Source organism: Ixodes scapularis, unplaced genomic scaffold (assembly GCF_016920785.2).
Source record: "Ixodes scapularis isolate PalLabHiFi unplaced genomic scaffold, ASM1692078v2 PGA_scaffold1__304_contigs__length_218370807, whole genome shotgun sequence".
Lineage (NCBI taxonomy): Eukaryota > Metazoa > Arthropoda > Arachnida > Ixodida > Ixodidae > Ixodes > Ixodes scapularis.
In genome coordinates this window covers 192429174-192449536 of record NW_024609846.1, presented here as the reverse complement: position 1 = coordinate 192449536, position 20363 = coordinate 192429174, and the positions used below count along the sequence as shown (strand labels likewise).

At 46.9% G+C, this 20363-nt stretch overlaps 1 protein-coding gene across 1 annotated transcript in view; it reads right to left on the bottom strand.

Annotated features, from left to right (window-relative positions):
- The window catches only part of LOC115329416 (monocarboxylate transporter 9), a 35123-nt gene that overhangs the window by 1162 nt on the left and 13598 nt on the right, over positions 1-20363 (bottom strand). The window contains exons 2-3 of the mRNA XM_029991016.4: positions 4319-4462; positions 950-1939 (exon numbers count right to left, since the gene is read on the bottom strand). Of these exons, the coding sequence (XP_029846876.2) occupies positions 950-1939; positions 4319-4462 (1134 nt within the window). The remainder of the gene's footprint in view (positions 1-949; positions 1940-4318; positions 4463-20363) is intronic.

Genomic DNA, 20363 nt, shown 5'->3' with positions numbered 1-20363 from the left:
CAAGGAGCGACAACAACCTGCTCGGGACTCTCAACAAGCTGAATTTCTTAAGCAGCAGCGACTGTACCAGGAATTGGTTTTAATGATGAGTGCCACATAGTTCTACGCAATTTTGCGTTCTTATATTAAATTACCCAGGCACCAAAGAGCATGCAGCGAGTGTATTTTACGGTCTGGGAAGAATGGTGTCTGCAAAAGTAACTGCTGTAAAGGAAACACCTGAAACAAATGTCACCGTTCGCGTGATTTCCCAGCGTCCTTTTTTTGCGTGCTTAATTCTACTGTTTCATAAATGTGAAGGCAGCTCTTTTAGCAAGTCAACCTACGTTGCGAGCGGTTTGCTTGGTGCGAGGGTAGTTTGGCATATTGTGTATGCCGCTTTAATAAATATTTATAGTCTCAAATATATTTGGAAGTGGGATACATTTAAAGCTCAGTTTCAAAGCTGATATAACCCCGGGGACCCTCAAAGAAATTGGTTAAATATTTTTCTTATTATACATCATTCAGAGTTTCCGAGTAGGTGTTCGAACTGGATAATGCTGCGTCAATCATAACCTTTTGGGGGATGGGAATGCCATGACATACCCGGATTCCTAACAGAGTTGAAGCTAGGAATGAAACCCCGCTATTCGATTCAAAGAGATATTCGATATTCACATTCCTTTATATACCTTTCTTACGTGGGCGCCGCCATCTTGAATCTTCTCATTTCCAGTATAGTCTAAAGCATTTTGCCGTATCCGCACTAACATAACACATTCAGGGTATAACCGTAACCGCCAACCGTACTCGTTTCGCCTCACCTCTATTTTTTTATATTTACATGTTGAAATATTTTGTTATTTTCTTGTCACCCATCCCGCGTAGGTCTACCAGGTGGCCGGGGACGAGAGTACGAGAAAAAAGCTATATAAGCCACTAATTAGGCTAAAGAACGGATTCTTACCAACAAGTGAAGGCAAAGTCGTCATCGCCAGGCCGTCAATGAAGAGTACACCACCAAGCATGATAGGAATAGGCTGGTCCGGGAAGTCTTTTACCAGCATTGGGGATGGCACAGCGATTACAAAGCCTTGATTGAGGCCCAAGAGCAGGGAACACAGTAGGAGGAAGGCCAACTTTCTAGAAAAGGCCATGAAGATACACGCAAGAGAGGTACCCAGAAAACTCAACAGAAAGGCGGACCGTAGTGTCAGATAACCCCTGTCCACGATGTGAGCTCCGAGAAGGCGCATGAGGAAGCTCGTAGAAGAATAAGCGTGAAGGAGATACACTGCTTGGCTCCCGTCTATGCCTCTGTCTCGAGCCATGTCGATGTGCACTAAAATGAAAGCGCTATTTGTGTAGTCGATAAGTGTCCAGCCAATTGCGTCTATGTGAAATATGGGCGAGAGAAACACACTTAATACGCCTTTGAAGAAGACGCTAGAGCTAGTGGAAGCTGCAGTCATTTGCGTATCTTTGGGATATAAGTCTCGCCCCGAAGGATCTATTATATTTTTTTCTCTGGGAGACGGTACGATGTCCGGGCAATTTCTTATCTCCTGCTCGTTGATTAGGGCTTCTTCGACGTTGAGTAGTTTGTAGTTTTTTAGGTTTATACTTTCATTGAATTTTGTTGTTGACACCGCCTCAAGCGATCCTTCTCCCAGCTTCTCACAATCACCACCTGCTTTGAAAAATGCTTGGCGATTCATCCAAGGCGGACGTTTGAGGACGAAGGCACAAGGCAAAACGTTCAGTGTGAGGGCCCCAATGAATAGGAACATTTCGGGCGCGCCGTATTCGTTGAGGACATAGTTCGCCAGCTGAGGGGTAAAGTAAGTTCCCAGGGACCAGAGGGCCCAGGACAGGGAGCAGGCAGTGGTTCGCCACTTCACGAAGCATTGGCAGCACAGGACATCCACGATGATAAAAATTCCGCATACAGTGCCACCTGAAAAGTCGATCGTGTGCTAAAATGTAGTAAAAGTAGCGAAGCACATGAAGCTTGTAACTGGAAAACGGTATTATAACACACTCAATGAAACAATGTTATATGTACCATCATTATGCGCCATATTAAAGTCTGTTTCAGTATAAATACTGCAGTACATGCACCGTCCGTAAAATGCAAGGCTCCACCAATGCCCAATGCGCCAAGGAGTTTTGTGCATTAGGTCAAGCTTTGATTTTGTGAGCTCGAATTAAAAAAAGAAAAAAAAAGGAGCTGGCAGGCACTCCTGCCTTTTTTATGACGCAAGAAAAATGGCGAATTTGTACTGAAAACATAGTGACAGAAATTGTCTCTGGGAATTTTGGGAGAAAGCCTATTCTGCAGTTCTAATGTTGCAAGACACTGGAGACAATTCTAGTAACCGTGTTCCGCGCTCTACTTCCTTTATCCGCAAGGGTGCTGGGCGCACTCTGAGTGCGAGAAGTAGACTTATTCGAAACTAGAATGCAGCGCGCGCATCCACAGCGCAATGAGTCGGCATTTATTTTTTACCTGGATGATAAGTGCTGGAAAGGTGCATAAGTACAAGGGTTGCTTCAAAAGTAATACCTTTTTTTGGGGGGTGAACGAATATTGCTTCAAATCGAATAGCGTCGCATCATTCCTAACTTCAACAGTGGAAAGCGAGCCGGTACACTGTAGCCTTTCTTTGCAGTGTAATGGCTATGAGTGATGCAGTGCTATTCGATTCCAGCAACTCTTCGCACAGCCCTACTCCTATTTTATTATGTTAGTTCAGGCCACTGATCTCTATGTATATTTGCTGGATTGCGTTTGGCCAGCTCCGCCTATGGACGGGAGTGCGGCCACGGTCGGCCATCTTTTTGGTAGAGTTATATCATCTCTAGCGATCATAGTAATATGACGGACAGCACAATGGCTGCAGGCTACCATAAAATAGCCGTGGATCTAGTTCACTGTACCGTGGGTGATATTTCGTGCTTGATTGAGGTTGTTCGAGGAAGCAAATTATTGAAGCCCGGCGTTAAAGGTAGCCTCACCTTTGAGGACTTCGCGAAAGTTCTACGAAAGCCCAGCACCGGTGGAAAGCAGCGCAGCTTGCATCGAAAGCAGACTACGCGTACCGGCGTCTGCTTTCGGTACTTCTTTCGATGGGACTTTCGACGCGTGCTGGGCTGCTTTTCCCCGGTGCTGCGATTTCATGAAACGTTCACCGGGTCCTCAAGGATCGGGCCACCGTTCACGCCAGGTTTCAAAATTATGTTTCGTCAAGCAATTTCAATCAAGCACGAAATTTCACCCACGCTATTTTGATGGCAGCCTGCCACCACAACTGCCACAACGCTGTCTGCCATGGATGGATGATAGTGGCTGCAGCAACTGTACCTTGTCTAGAGGTGATACAACTCTACCAAAACGATGGCTGCCAGTGGCCGCATTCGCGGGGCGGGCAAACGCGATCCAGCAATTGTCATAGAGATCAGTGGTTCAGGCCGATACAAGAGGACGGTGGTAGTACACAGACGGGGTTTACCCTTCTCGGCAATACTAAGTAAATGTCGTTACTTGCGGCCAATGGCAGTGCTGGGGCACTCTGACGAAATGGCATCTGACATTAACGTGCGCATAACACCAAAGTGTGCAATTGAATTCCTGCATGCTTGACGTTTACGGAAATCGCACATTTGATATGAAGTGACGGGCCGCTCGTCTTAGGACTGGCGACTGCGACGTGAAAGACAAGCCACGTTTAGGATGGCCATGTACAAGTGTCATACCGCAAAATAAAAGGGGACTCGACCAGCTCATCCGCTCGAATCGGCCTATTACTACCACAAAACTTTGTACCTTAGAATGCTACAGTGCGACGCAGACTGAGCTAAATGCCCGACCTGATAGGATCATGCAAGAGAGCAAGTAAAACGTAACACAATAACGCCAGGTTTTACACCAGTTCGAAGACCGCGCAGCACCTTGCCACTTGTGTTTGGGCTGTCCTGAAGCAATACCTATACAGCCAGGTTTCGGCACCTTATGACTTCTATCACTTCAGGACGACGAAAGATGAACCGCGTGGGAAACATAATTCTAGCCGCGATGCCGTCTTTTGTGCTTCGAAGCATTAGGTCTCCTCCATCAGTACAGACTTTAACCGGGGAGCGGTATGGAAGTTCTTGGTCATTGCTGGCGAAAATACATAGCCAATTATGGGGACTTGGTTAAAAGTAGGGTTTCGTAAATGTCATTATGCACTATGAAGTGTTTTTGCGCTGTCCGTGTTTCTTGCTGTATAAGAAAATGAATAGAAGGAGTTACTTTCAGAGTAATATTTTATATGGCTCAAACAAAGGTTCTTACCGTGAACAACGCCATAGAAAAAAATAACTAGGGACACACTCGTGCAGAAGTAACAGGCCATGATCCCAGAAGACGTCAACAATGTAGAGGTCACCAGGAGGATTTTCCACGACACCAGCTCGCACAAGAAGCCGAAGGCCGGGGCTGCATGAATATTTAAACATCAGGCAATATCTTTTCGATATTTCGTGCAAATGTTTAACCGTATTTCTTTAGTGATCCCGCACTCTGTCACTCGACCCCATGACTGGGGTCAATATTTATGAAACAAACACTTTTGTGCTGCGCTTTCAGAATGTGTAAAAAGAACACGTACTAAGTTACCAATTAATTGCATGATTTGTTTTTATACAGGACCGTTTTAAAAATGTGCGGTTGCTTGCTGAACTCATCCACGGATAAACCGAGTCATGTTTGTATCGTATGCCTAGATTTCAGTGTGTCTCCAACTACTCAATCGTGCTCTATGAGCTGCGTTTGTCTTCAAAAAACTACGCCTTTCTGCCAGCTCACTTGAAAACGCAACGCATGCGCACTTACAGCCAATGGGCGCAGGAGACGACCGCCATTCAATTGCAAACGCTCTTTATGGTTTGAGTTGCTCTCTCCCCTAAATCGAGGCTCTTTATACTGCGGCGCCTAGAAGTGCGAAGGGGTGCGGGGAAGAAGGTTCAACATCGTGATGTAGAATACCTGAGACTGTAGTAAAAGCTGGGAAGCTAGGTCGAAGAAAAAGGACGGGGGAAAAGAACGCCTCAAACTCTGCAACTGCGTTTATTTCCTCAAAGCCTTATATACCCACAACCGAATCACCGACCACCGACGTCACAAAGTCAACCTTTGTTATGCAATTCTACCCACACTGGTCTCCCCCTCAACCGTAAACGGTAACTCCAATCCCAAACTGAAAACTTGGGACCTTGAACAAAAGAAACACAAGAAAACAAGCACACGGATCCACTTCCCTTCCAGCCGGAGTCCTGAAAGGGCTGCGCTTTATCTAAACTAGAACTGATATAACCTCCAATCTGAACCCCTGCACCGCAAATTAAGTAATTGCACGTTCATTTACAACAAAAAGTAGACATGCTCTTTCGTGTAGTGGTGAACGAGAGCGGAACGTGGCAGCACACCATCTCGCGATTTCTTCAACAAGGGTTGAATCTTGTGCAGCTTGAAAAAAATCTGGCCCCTAAGAATTTGAACGAATTGATCAGTATCCTGAAAGGAGTTCGTGGAAAGAGATGTTCTGTAGTCTCCATGAACACAAAGGACTTATCTTATTCGCTAGAAAAGGCACGTCTAATGCAAAGGGTTTGTGAGACTTTGGAATTGAATTTGGTTCATTTTCAGTTCAACTCAGGAATAACGGTGGATAGTTTTCTTTCCATTCTGGATCTGTATCTTCAGGCAACGGTGGTCGAGTGCAATGAACATAGATTCATACAAAGAGTTGGCGTATGTATAGGTTAATCAGTTGCTCCAATGCTAGCAGAAATATGCCTTAACAACATGGATGCTGCCGTAACAGATAAACTGAACTGTATTTCATCGAATACGGGTTTTGTAAGGAGGTATGTCGATGACATATTGATCTGCTCATTTTACGAAGAGGATGTAATTGATTTGGAACGGATAGCGTCGGAACTTAATTTCACTTTAGAAAAGTCGGACAATGGTATTCTACAGAGTCTGGACCTAAGCATTCACGTGGAGTTTATGTTGGGAGTACAGAAAACTTGCCGGAAAACCTCTTTTGAGTAGGAAAAGTTGAAATGCTAAATCAGTAAAAGCAGGTGTAGTCAGATCTCTAATAGGCAATGCTTTGGATTATTCGCGTTCCAATTTTATGGGTTGTGCGGTAGAAAGGCAGTGGTCAAGGTTAGAAGATGCAGGCTATGACAGTGTGTTCGTAAAAAGACAATTGGAATTGCAGCAAAAGGCTAAACAACGACCAGAAAAGGAAGCGAAAAAGCATTATGCGGTTGTTCCGCATTTTCCTGCAATTTCTCATAACCTTAAATCATTCGCAAAAACATTTAGGATAGATGTAGCGACTTTAAACTGAACCGTTTGACACCGTTTCAGACGAGTCAAAAAGTGTGTCGGAAAACGCACCGTGATAGGTCGGTAGATTGCAAGCAAGGCGTTGTCTATGAAATGCCACTGAAATTCGATTTCAACTATGTGTGTCGAACGACAAGGTGTGTGAATGATAGATTGGTTGAGCACAAAAGAAATGTAAAAGTAGACGCACCCAATTCAGAGATTGCTAAACACATGAGTGAGTGCAACGACTGTATCAGCACATTGGTCGCAAACTGACATTGTTTTCACAGAGAGCGCAACAATACTAAGATACTCATAAGAGAGACAGTTCGTATCAAATCCATGGGTAATTGTATCAGCCATGCTTCGATGTCGATGCAACTCGGAAGTAGTTCCAAGAAGTTTCTTAAAATGTAATGTTTTGTCAATTTTTTTTTTTTTGAACGTGCAGTGAGTCATCTTGGGGAGCAGGAGTTCAGTTGGAGGTCATATCAGTTCTCGTTTAGATAAAACGCAGCCCTTTCAGACTACGGCTGTAAGGGAAGTGGATCCGCTTGTTTGTTTTGTTGTGTTTCTTTTGTTCAAGGTCCCAAGTTTTCAGATTATGACTGAGGTCACCATTTACGGTTGTGGTGAAGATCAGTGTGGGTAGAATTGTGTAACAAAGGTTGACTTTGTGACGTCGGTGGTCGGTGATTAGGTTGTGGGTATATAAGTCTTTGAGGAAATAAACGCAGTGGCTGAGTTTTAGACGTTCTTTTCTCCTCTCTTTTTTCTTCGACCAAGTTTCCCAGCTTTTTCCACAGTCTCCGGTATTCTGCATCATGATCAACTTCCAACAGCTCGCCTGCGCACTCACCGTTTTTTCATTGTTCAATATCAGCCGTCAACAAACAAGTGGAATACGATGTTGTCAGCATCGGTGTGAGTCCCCGTGCTCTTTCAAAATTTTCTGAGTAGTTTAGTGGCCACAGCAAAATGGGCAGGGCTTGTTACACCTCTCAAACTTTGCGCTCATATTGTGACGTTTGACCCTCGCTGCGCGAAGGCTACAAAATCGACGCCGAAGCCTGAATTACATGGTGCAATTGTCCTCGCAATTCTCAGCTCAACTGATCTTCGGCTACGGAAAGAAGCGTGTACAGAAGTTACGCTGTTCGACGTCGCAACAGCGGGACCGGACCGTGTGAGTCAGAGATAACTAAATCATTGTCGGTTCCGATGATCAATATCTCCTTACCTCTGCTACTCACACGAAGCGTATTGATCACAGATACCCTTCAACATCACAAGCCTACAATTTGTTTGTGGTGCAATTACTATGTCGATGGCACCTAGATCGATGACGTGGTCTCATGGCCAGAAATTTGTGACATGCGTTTCTAGTTCGCTTATCTCTCTCCGCGTGGCGTATTCACCTTTACCTTTTACGCCGTGTGCGAATTCCCGACGAAGCAGTGTGTAGGCTGAGTGAAAAAAAAAAAACACAGTAACTTCAAGAATTAAAAGATGATGAGATAATGAGTGCCTTGAGGTTGCGAAATACTGAAAAATGTACCATTCTCTGTTACCATTTCAACGCAATGCGGAGGGAAAGTTCGTCTGCTTCTTGCGCAAAGGGTAGCGGTGACGTCAGAACGCCGAGCCCTGATTGGCTGATCGCGACCCCCTATCTGATGAGCGTCGCCTGATCCTTTGCAACGTCGTCTGCTCGCAACGTCGTCTGCGTCTGTCTTACCTTTCCTGCGACTTTCGGAAGTGCAGAGGCCAGATTCACAAAACGATCTTACGCCAAAAATGTGCGTAAGACAAAACTTGAGAACAAATTCGTATTCGCGAAACGAAATTATTGTAAGTTTTGCGCAGGTTACGACGGAATCCTACGACAGCTCCGAAGCTGTCTTACGCACTTCTACGATCAAATCAGCATGGCCGACAGCGTCGCGGTCGCGACGACCCACGGACGTTTATTTTTCTACGTGCACTTCTCACGCGTCCCGACTTCAAGCAGCAAGAAAAAAGTAAAAAGTACTTGCAACAGACCACGACGAACAAGAACGCTGGATCCACAAACACCCGGGAAAAGCTCCAACGGCCACGATCCCACCGAACACGACCAAGCGAGTACGGCAGTTAGGCCTAGCAGGCACTCCGTGACTCGGCGACCGTCTGCCCACGACCGGCTGGCGTGCTGAATGGAATATGCCCGCGCGACCCTTGTGAACCCTTCCCGTATTATACATTGATCGCTGTCCTCAATTTTAGATTAAGATGTCAATTTCTTCCTCTTGTTATCTCCATGTTTCCCGAGGCAACGGTGACTCTCGCCGGTGAAAAAGCGGTGAATCTCCGACAGACGCAGGAAAGGTAAAGCAGCCATCACTTTGACTAGCAGACGAAAAGCAGACGACGTTAACTGCGCCAACCCGCCGACGCCGTTAAAGAGTGGAGTCTCGCCGCACACGAGAGGAGGGGAAAAGCATTTGGAAGGGAACTTGCGGGCACTAACACGCTTACTCTCGGTTCTTAGCGAACAAACCTCGGCGCTTCGGGACACCTCGCCAGTGAGTCCTTTGACTTCCCTCCTTGATGCGCGTCTGCTAGTTGTTAGACAAAAACAACGTACCGCTCGAGTTATTTCGTCTGCCCTCCCTGAAAGGCGAAGTCGAGCTCGCTCGTAAAGACCTGTAGTTCCGAAAGTCACAAGAAAGGTAAGACAGACGCAGACGATGTTGCGAGCAGACGACGTTGCAAAGGAGCAGACGACGCTAAGTTAGGGGGTTGCGATCAGCCAATCAGGGCTCGGCGTTCTGACGTCACCGCTACTTCCTTTTTCATGCGCAGAAGACGAAAATGAGCCCACTTGCGAGGCGTATACTGTAGTCTAAGGAAGGATATCGGAACTTCTAAACAATTTCGCTGAAGTTACCAAACTATATCGCATGCATTTTCACGGTTCCTATATTTGACTTGGATTGCGATATAGTTATATAACTTCACAGATAACTGTGTTGCGAGTATAGGCATAAAACGTATGCTAGTAGCGATTGATTTCGTACAGGACGTATGAAAGGATGAATTGTCAGCTTATGGATTTAGGCACATCACCCGTTCATTCGTATTCACTTTCCGCCTACTGAAATGTTGTCACCAATAAAAATATCGGGGGAATTTAGAAAGCAAAATAAACATTCAATGGGAGGGAATAGTACGTACAAACATAAAGGGAAAGGTTCCACGCATCTTACGTTGGCAACGGAAGGGTGACTGACCCGAAGCAGCGCGTCGTCGCTACTTTTGTACGCGCGGTATGTTCAGGAATGTTCTAAACGAGGACGCTTGGTGACAGCGATAATGGCTTGGCATTTTTTGATTTCTTAGAATCGTACAGAATTAATAAAATGTGGATCAGGGCCGAGAGGAATTCGAACCCCATTCCTCCGTGCGACAGCCCCATGCGTTGCCAACTCCGCCACGCACGGGGCAATATCGCCTGTACCTCGTTCCGCCTTTAAGTCCAGACACCGCCGACGCAACGAGCTTATGTGACAAATCAAACAGAGTCAGAAGCCACAATCAATGTGTTCGTTGTGTTTCTGTGTGTTACATCATCCCTGAACCAATCCGAAACAGAAAAAGTCCAGTGAATTGCTCTTTTGAAGCTGCTTCACTGGTACATATCGCTCGTAGCGTAAACTTCGTCTAGACTTAAGCTGAAGTAAGTATAAAAACTATCGACTATGATGAATTTACACCAGATTCAAATGTACAGTATTAAATTCATTACGTGTATATTATGTAAACGGGGTGTTTATTTCAAGTTCTTCAAAACCTTCTTTTTTTTTAAATTCAATACTCTGATGCAGTATAATCCCGTAAGTTATACAGCCAGGGGTAGATTATATAGGACACTATTCATTGCAATAAGTTGAACAATTAGCAAACATGCGTTGAATAGCTTTAATTAGTAAAAGTAAACAAATTGTTCAGATTAAAAACTTGCTGAGCGTCATCGAAAACCACTATATTTCAGAAAGAATCCAAGCAAATGGGAAAAGCGGTGGTGCGCTGAAGTTACTACTCGAGCAACAGGCGCAAGGCTGGTGGGGCGAAACCGCGCATGATAATTTCACCACCCGCTTCCATCACGTCAAGTCATTAAAAAAAAATCAACGTGTACCAAGTGGCATCGCCTCAAAGTGGGGATAGCTCGGACGTTTTTACGCATTCCTTCATCTTTTAAAATGTTGGTACACGCGCCTGGCAAAAGAGATTTTTGACGACAACCCAGTTTTCAGCGAAAGAAGGAATATTAAATATAGAGTCCCCAAGCCCAACCTAGAACTAGGACAAATACTCCAAAACCAATGCTTTTGGAGGAAACCAATCTGAAAGTGGGGATAAGGTTCGGCTTTGTTTACGCATCCGTTCATCTTGCGAAATTCGGGCAGCCGCGCCTCGCGGGGGTACATATTGAGAGCAACCCAGTTCCCAACAGAAGGTGGAATATAAAATGTGGAGCCCTCGATCCCATCCTAGTACTATGGCAAATACTCCAAAGTGTATATTGTTTTTTTTTTAGGCAGGCGGCCACATATTGGGGTTGGTTCGGCCGTTTTTACACATTGGTTGATCATCTGAAATTCGGGCGCCCGCGCCGCGCCATGGGACATTTTGAGGGTAACGCAGTGTCCAACTGAAGGCGGAAAATAAAATGTAAAGGCCTCGAGCACATCCTGGTACAATGGCAGATGCTTCAAAATGGGTTCTTTTTTAAAAACGGTCCAAAAGTGGGGATGGTTTGGCCATTTTGTCGCGTGCGGTCATCTTTTGATTCTAGCGATCGAGCCTCATCCTAGGGAATTTTTGAGGTAGACCGAGAGCTTAGCTGGTTACGAAATACAAAATTTAATATTCTCGACTAGAAGCTACAGCCATGGCAAATCCTCTAAAAGGAGCAATCTTTGAGAAAACGTAACTTGGACTGGACATGGTTCAACTGAGACGATAATAATCCCCAGAGAAGGGGAACAAGGGGGACAATGGGCGAACACAAATTTCCATGTACAGCTAGGTGAGTAGTGCGCAGCCGATTATTTTCGTCATTCTCGTCTAGCTCGCTTGCGCCTTTGAATTAATTGCATCATCATCATGGTCCAACTGTTCTCACGCATTGGTTCACCATTTCCAATTTGGGAACACGCGCCTTGTCCGGAGACGTTTTGAGCTCGGCTGGGCTCTCAACTGGCGACGAAATGGAAGCTTTAGTGCCTCCGACTACAAGCCGATGCTATGTCAAAACCTTGGGCCTCCAACCTCTTCGAGGGATGTGATATCAGGACGAATTTTCAATACGCTCTTATCTCGAATTTTTTTTTTCTGTTTGTGGGTAGCGTGATTGGGATAATTCATTTAATATAAACATTTAGTACGCTATTAAATATTACTTCTGACATGTGAATCTTAAGCTCACAAGAACAATCAACCTCTCATAAACTGGGTAATCACAACAGTGCTTCAACACCGTAAAATAACAATCACTTTGTTAGAACCACATACTACTAATATTACCGAAAATATTTTGACAAGTTGTTTTTATTATTTTAGTTTATGGTAATATGATCAAGCTGTCTTTGTTGGCTTCACTGTAAAAATGTAACCGTGAAATTTGCGGCATATACGCTGAATAAGAACTGCGAATGCGCCGTGAAAAGGAATGACCTGAAATTCACAGTGAACGAGCAAAATAGAGCGAGAAGAAAACGCAAAAATGCATAGAGAAAAAGTGAACCGCAAAACTGCATAGAACAATAACATAGAACGAAAAGACACACATTGCTGATAGGCCTTTGCGGAAAGTCCCAGGAGGCCTTGCAACGTGGGGAATTGTGGGGCTGTTCAGATGTACACTGGTGCCAGCTCAAACGCTTCGTATACTCTGGGAGCGGCACATTGATTCTTTTTTGTCGTTAGGAGCTCAGAACACTAAAACACATAAAGTGAACGGAAAATAAAATCATCCTATACTCTGTTTTGTCTTCCTTCTGCCTGCTCTGCGTAGTGGTAAATCAATCTCAACTTCGTGCTCGGTTCTTGAATAATTTCACGTGCTGAAGCTCTGAACGTATCGTGGCGCCCTCCGGCGGCGGGCGATAGAGTGTCTGAGTACTACAAGTCCCGCGGCCCCGCACAATAACAAGCCTGTTCGGGCAGCTGTTTACCTCTGCACGCCGCTGTTAATTGTGCGTTCGCGTGGCCACGACTCGAAATGTGTCACTCGCGGTCGTCACCGCACAACGTTACCCCGGACACTCGAGCTCGCCGCAAGCTAGTAATTTTTCCATCGCCCAAGCATGCCGAAACCGGGAGCGACAAGTGCGGCCTCGATCGAAACGTCGCAATCGACGGTACTTTTGCGCCATCAACTCTCAAGAACACGAAGGGCTTAACCCCGGTGTAAACCTCTACATACTCCAATCGAAACCGTACGAAGTCAAGCAGAGGGAACGATACCAGCCGCCCATGGCACTGAGTAAGCGAGACAATTATTTTTTCTCTCTCTCCAGGTTGCTCTGCTAAGCACAGCTACACGATCAAGCGACCCTGGCATGCATCTAAATATGTGTCATGCGAATTTTACGAAGAGGAACACGCTGTGTGTTCCTCTTCGCAGGCCATGGCTCCTTGAGAGGCAACGCCCCTCGAGGTCGTCGTAAGCGACGTGAGACCGGATCCTAGGGCCGTTAGGGCCGAAGCTGCAGGCACCAAATAAAGTAATTCTTTCTCTACTGCTGACCTTATGTTGCGTCAAGCTTACAGCGTAAATGCGCAAGAAAAGGCGCAAGAGTTTAGAAGCAGCCTTCAGTAAAAACGATCTGCTCGGCCGACAGACGATAGGTCGCCGCTCGATCGCTTGCGTCTGCATTCACGCACTTATGAGATTGGTCATGAGCTGATCGCGTTGGCTGTACGGAGGGACAACAGTTTGGGAGTTTTCGCTTACAAGACACGTTAACGCATATCATTATACCACCCTCAACTCGACATCATAGGGAGCTCGCTGTTTCTGCGAATGACTGCGCGCTTACACCATTTCTGCGGCTTCATGTACGGCATACACTCTAAGAAAAAGTGAGCACCCTCCCTCGTCATCGTGCGTTTTGACGGCTGTAACTACCCCACAGGCTTACTTAACTACCCACTGGGCTCGAGCCATTGAGAGTTAGCACCCTTAGTGCCACTAAATAAGCTACGCTTCAGAGTAACGTCACTTGGCCATATTGTGTCTTAAAATCATGGTTGCCAGTTATCTGAAGCTTTATCTGAAATCACAGGAAGCGCTTTTCCGCCCTCCACAATTGTTCAAACAGTTCGCGGCAGAGCAAAGCAATGTTACATAACCTTTCTAACACCGAACCGAATGCCGAGGAAGTCGCACTTTTGAATCATGACGATCGGCAGTTGCGTCTGCTCTGCATACGAGCCAAAATGGCGGCGCCCACAACAATGTCGGGGAACGGAATGCCGATACTCTAAGCGTAGCTCATTTAGTGACTCTAAGCACCCTGTTGGCAGGTGACAAGCATGGGGTAGTCACGTTTTATAAACTCTTGAATTGAACATTCAAGTGCATGCAGTCGTTCAATAGTAAAAGTCACTTCAAAAATCTCAAAAAGTACTTGAAACTTGTTTTCTTTGTGCGTTGGTTATCATTTATTCAAATTTGAACCGGTTGAAACAAGCGTGTGGCTCAGTTTGCCTAAACTGGCAGAAAACAAACAAGTACAGGCAACCTTGGTAGGCACCTGCTAAAACCCGAGGCAGATGAAATGTATCGCGCTTGTCCTTTTTGGTTCCGTCGCGGGTTTTACCATAAACAGCAGTAAACATCTGGCAGCTGGCGTCGTGCTCGAGGAATTTAACCAAATCTCTAGAAAAGCACAGGAAGCTACGCACAGGCGTGAGTGACTTGAATGTTCGCCGGACGAGATAATCTCGTCGTCTTTTATTGTGCGGTTCAGTAAAGAGCGTGCTCTCAATAAAGGTGTGATCGGTCAGTTCTGCATGCAGATCAGTTGCAAATGGCCTCCTCGGTTCCGCCGAACTTGCGCGCCTGTCGCACCCAATTTTTTTGCTTTCAAGTGCAGTGAAGTATGAAGCATTGAACACCACGACTGAGGCCGGACAGGACGAACGTACACAGATATCTGGGATCATGTCCGTGTATTTCACTATTTCTCTGTCTCGAGGTACATGATTCGCCTTCTCTGGTTCATTTGGCTGATTTCATCGAGCATACTCGATAAAAAAATGCTTCAAACAAGGCCGGTTCAGACACTAGCGTTTCACAGCGTTGCGTCGAGAACCGAAAGCCACTCACCGGCACGTCTGTGCTTCGTATCAAGCGTGAAATCCGATTCAAGGAACCATCTTGGCACGCGATATAAGCAGCAGGGATGTCCTGATTTTTTGCTGCCGCAACGCAGTCAGACGCACGCAGTCAAACACTACTGTCTCAACCAGGATTTAGATAATTTAGGATACGTATTTCGCGTTCGTTGCAGGTGAAGGCACGGGCCCGAAATCAGCAATTCTGCAGTGTCCTCTTGGCGCGAGCGCGAGCGCATAGAATGCATATTTAGCGAAAAGAAGAAAACTGAAATAACGCTTCGGGGAGGACCGGCGGACGGGCTTCGCTAAAATCACCTGCGCGTGCTCAGTGTACTCAACGTGTACCCAACCGCCGCTAAAGTCAGTCTGGATATGTAAAAAGAAAAAAAGAAAATGCATCAGTGTGTTCAGAAAGTTGTGATTGCAGAAATCGGTTTTGATAATTAATACAATTCATTAAAAAGGCTTCTGTATACTTGAAGTGTAGGCAAGCGAGAAAACGAAACTGTTCAAAATGTAACGTGTAGCAACTATTGAAATTTATTTATAACCTGCAGTTTACGTTTGCAATGGCCCTACATTAGAGATACGAGCGCTCTCCTAAGGGCAGTAGAGGAAAATAATATATACGGCTAAATCTTGCACAGTCTTTTCGTATTTATGCAAAATATGACAGTGGCCACCATCCTAATCGGTCACATAAAATACAGTAGTATATAAGCTGGTGCTGTCCACTAGACGTGTGTATAGGGATGTAGAGTGTCAATATATGATGTTGTATCTTGTGCTGTTTCTGAATGCGTTGATGTATAAAATGCTGTGATGTCTGCATGTCGTGTATGAGTGAAGTGTGGCGTGGGATATGTACGTACATACGGCATTAACTGGCGAGGCGCTCAGAGTAAGAATTGCTGGTTTCTTTTTTTCATTAGTTTGAGCGCTGTCCGTTAGGTGGCGCGTGTCGCCGCCCAATTCAAGGAGTCGCGCGTTTATGTGTCTACTTATTTGAGTGAAAAACATGGAGGCCATGGCTCCACTACAGTGTACTAGTACACTGTAGCTCCACGTAGCAGCCACAAAGGGTTCGGTCTGGTTCGGTTCTCGGCCTCTTGTCCAAATGGGATCAGTCCCATAGCCAGTTGAATGGGTGTTCCGTGCGGTGAATAGCGTCAAGTGCGTGCACAGACGCGGTGAGGATTACCAGGGACTTGAAAGTGGATAACGAATGCTAACAGGCGAGCAGGAGCGTTGAACGATCGGAACCGACGCCGCTTAAATCGGTGATGCTTCGCCTCGCCGCTGTCAACCGAAAACGCCGGATCACTTGCGGCAAGCACAGCAAGCAGATGCTCTGTTCAATAAAGACATCATTCCATTTGTCGCTATTTTGTTTCCTTCTTTGAATGTTTTCTGGCCGCGAAGTAAATGCAGCCGGCCTCGCGAAAGCAACCGCGGACAAACCCCCTCGAATGCGCCCCCCCCCCCCCCCCCCCCCCTCACATCGTCGCCCCTACTCGTATTAGGTGCGGTGCCGGTGCTTCGAGGCGCGTTTCGGAGTGCTTTGTGTGCACGGAAGGCAGCGAACGGGCGTACGCACTTGAGAATCGTATTTTAGCAAAAAGCAGTCCAGCTCGCTAGGCCTTACTCGTATTGCGCCACTGTCGCTTGCCAGCCGCCATGTTGCTTTAGGGGGTGCTCACTGTGATTACCTGCTGATTGCGTGCCGTGTGACTGCCCATGGGGTTGTTAGTATAACGAAAGGGGGGGTAGCGATATCTGTGACGGCTTCTGACTACCCCAAGTGTAGTACCCAACGACTACCCTTTTGTTGAGAGTGTAGAAGCAGTTTGCAGTAGCATGCATCGCTGAGTTTCTTCGCTTTGCGAAGTGTTGAGGAACGATAGAAGCGTTTCACGTTAGAAATTGGCTCGATTCCATGCCGTAAACAATCGCAAAGGAGGAATTCATACCGACGGCTAACGTTTTCACGCAGGACAAATTCAAATTCGGAAGTTTGTACTACCCAATACCGATAAACAAATCGTAAGGTGCGCTACAAACCGGTTTTCCCTAAAGTAACTGTATATCTTACGCTTGCGTAGCAGAGTATCGCAATGGAACCATTCTGGAGCCAAGCCTGCGGGAAGCCACGGTCGGTTTTGCAGGCGAAACGAAAGCGCAGACGCGAGAAGACGTGCTGTGGCGTGCTGCGGCGCGCTGCGTAAGCAAAATAGTGCGGCGTGTGGCGACGATCCGCATGCGCCGTCATCGTTGTCCCGTCATTTCCTGTTTACCTCTCGATTGCGAAAAGCATGTCCGCGGATCGCGCGTCGTCGTGGTGTGTGGTGTTCATGGCTCCACGGTTGGTGGTGTGGTGTCGTGTCGTGGTGAAATAAAGTCGTCAAGCCGCTGTAGCCGGAACATAGCATAGTCAGCGCTCTGTCAGCCCGCTGTCTGTCCACCTTTTGAAGGGCCTTCCCCATAGAGTCATTCTTGCGTCATTAAGAGTTAGCGTACTCCTTCTCATACGCTAACGCCAGAGAAGGCGGTGTCTCACTTCGTTTCTCGCCGACGGAATCTTGTACAAGCTGTTGCCGCTGTCCGCGCGATTTGTGCACTTTGTAACACTAGAGACTGTCATTTTCACGGGGCTCTTTCTACGCGCGTGCAAAATTCATTGCGGCAAACAGCGCAGAGGCTGACGAAAACCCTGTCCCCTCGCTTTCGAATGACAGCTCGCCGACTCGCCAAGTAGGCCAGATGTGCCGGTCGAGTATTGCATATTACTCCGCGAGAGCCGGAGACGCGAGCCACGCGATTGTCGTCCGTGTTGTCTGCTTCCCATACCTTGGAAACGGATGTTCTAAAACATCGCTGGCGGTTAAAAACAAAACGTGATTGTACTGTACCCAGTTGCTACACATAATTTCCAATGATTTAGAAGCTTTCGGTTCCTTCTAGGATGTATATTTTGCAAACTCAAAGCGGAAAATATGTTCCCCCGAAACTCGGCGCTCTGCAAGGCCGCTTTCCGCCATGATGGTCGGGTCCAGTTCTGCCCACGTGACCACTCCTCTGTCAATACGGAGATAACGGCGAAAGAAAAAGGAACGCGATACTCTGGCTCTGCAAGCATAGCCTATTGAGGAGTTTCAGCGACGGTGTCACCGCCCTGGCGGCCGGTCGCCGAAAAAGAACGAGGGGGATAGGTTCGCTGGGCGTTGGCTTTGTGTAAATGCACTGGCCGCGAACGTAGGCTTATAAACTTCGAGAGCAAGAATATTACGCGGCTCTAGTGTTCCGGTACGAACAACAGAGGTGACACGAACTGCTACGACTAGCTACGACCACCCGCCGCAGCGATGCAGGCGTCGAAGGAGCGCAACCTGTGTACTACGCAGTCAGTCGCCGTCGCCCGACACAGGTCGTTTGGAATTCAGGGCTTTCCGCCCCGGGTTCTTCGCTTGTACTTGGAACCGAGTATTACTTCCTGTGCTTGTGTATGTGCTCAGTGGCTGGATATGGACCTCATAGAGTAGTTCTTCATACTCAACAGCGACTCAAAGTTGATGGCGGAGGGGCTTGCAGCAACGCTTTCGGTTGGTGCATGGGTGCGACGACTACACGGATAAATTTTAAGATTGCTGCTAGCCAGGTGGGTCATAGTCGCTTTATGTTGACACAATTTTGAGTGTAAGTACTCCGTGCAAAGGCGAATCTATCGCGTTTCTAATCCCCCTTTGTTTTTGTTGTTGTTTTTAGCACGCACGGCTGACTGCTAAGCAAATGCTTCTGTACCGATCACGGAGTGAATGTCTTCGGCCTTACATTGCGGAACGCCCAATAAAAAGTCATATTCGTTCAGCGAGAAAACTTCCCTTTCGAGTGACCTTCTTTGATTGATAATTTCTCCCGTACTTAAGTGCTTTAATCAACACGATCGATTAAGTTTGCTTCCCTCGTTAGAACATTTTTGTGCCACATGCGGCATAATGCTTGGCACGATGTATGCCACTGGTGGTATTGTGAATTGGTTTACTTCCAAAGCTAACAGTGTGACAGGTGGGACCATTCAATTTGCTAAAAATGTGATGATATGGGAATTTCGTTGCATAACTAGCGTTTTACGTTTAAGATTGATAAGAAACATGCTCATGTGATGATGCATTTCTACAGCACAAGCTTTGCAGATCCAGAATGGATGTGCTATAGGCTACAGCCTTAAGATTTTTAATGGACCAAATTGGTGATTGCACGGCAATAAATATTGTGGTGGAGAACTGCCCATTGACTTGGTGAATTTTGATTGTGATGATTGGTGTGCTGTTGGCAAATTAGGTAATGGCACATCTTTTCCCTGACCATCTGGCTTCAAGGGACATTGCATCTAGATGTGCTTAAATATCTTTATTTCAAGGTTCAGTGGACCCCTCTGCATCATTACAGGAAGGCAGTCTCAAGCCATAACAAACAACAGTGAATATACAATGCATAATACCAGGCACCAGTGTCCAGGCGTATAGTCCGCAGAAGCCAATTTGAGCCAAAAAACGTTTTTAGAGCGCAGCTCTTAGGGGCCCGTTCCCGGCTTGAGCGGCGTCGGCGTCACCAAGGTCATCCCAAGGTCACGTGGCCCCCAAGGTCATCCCAAGGTCACGTGGCCCCCAAGGTCACCCCAAGGTCACGTGACACCCAGTCACGTGACCCCCCTGAAGTCACGTGACCCCCCGAGGTCACGTGAACCCCCGGTCACGTGACACCCCCCAGGTCACGTGACCACCCCCAGGGTCACGTGACCCCCGCCGAGGTCACGTGACCTCCCCGATGACGTCATCGATGACGTCACCGGCATCCGCATCGTCATCGTCATCATCACTGATGACGTCACTGATGACGTCATCAGTGATGATGACGATGACGATGCGGATGCCGGTGACGTCACTGATGACGTCATCAGTGATGACGTCATCAGTGATGATGACGATGACGATGCGGATGCCGGTGACGTCATCAGTGACGATGACGTCATCGGGGAGGTCACGTGACCTCGGCGGAGGTCACGTGAGCTGGGTAGTGTCACGTCACTTCGGGGGGCATCCGCATCGTCATCGTCATCATCACAGATGACGTCATCAGTGACGTCACTGATGACGTCACCGACATCCGCATCGTCATCGTCATCATCGCTGATGACGTCATCGGAGTCCGCATCGTCATCGTCACTGATGACGTCATCAGTGACGTCACTGATGACATCATCGGCATGGTCACGTGACTCCCCAAGGTCACGTGACCCCCCCCCGGGTCACTTCACCCCCAGTACCCTTCCCTCTTCCCCCTCAAGAGCTGCGCTCTAATTCGGTGTTACAGGGAGTTGTAAACGGCTTTCACTTTTTGTTTTCTTCAGATAGTTTGCATTTGGTGTATATTCCACAGGGCCAATTTCCGCGCCCAGTGCATAGTCCGCCAAGTGGTGCGTTGGGTCTTCGTGCTTTTGTTCCTGGGTGGCATTTTTTTCATAGGTTCTTCGGCGAACGCTACTGAGCCTAAAGAACTGCTCTTGAGGCTTATATCCAGCAAGCAGAGAAAATAACACTCGGTGCCA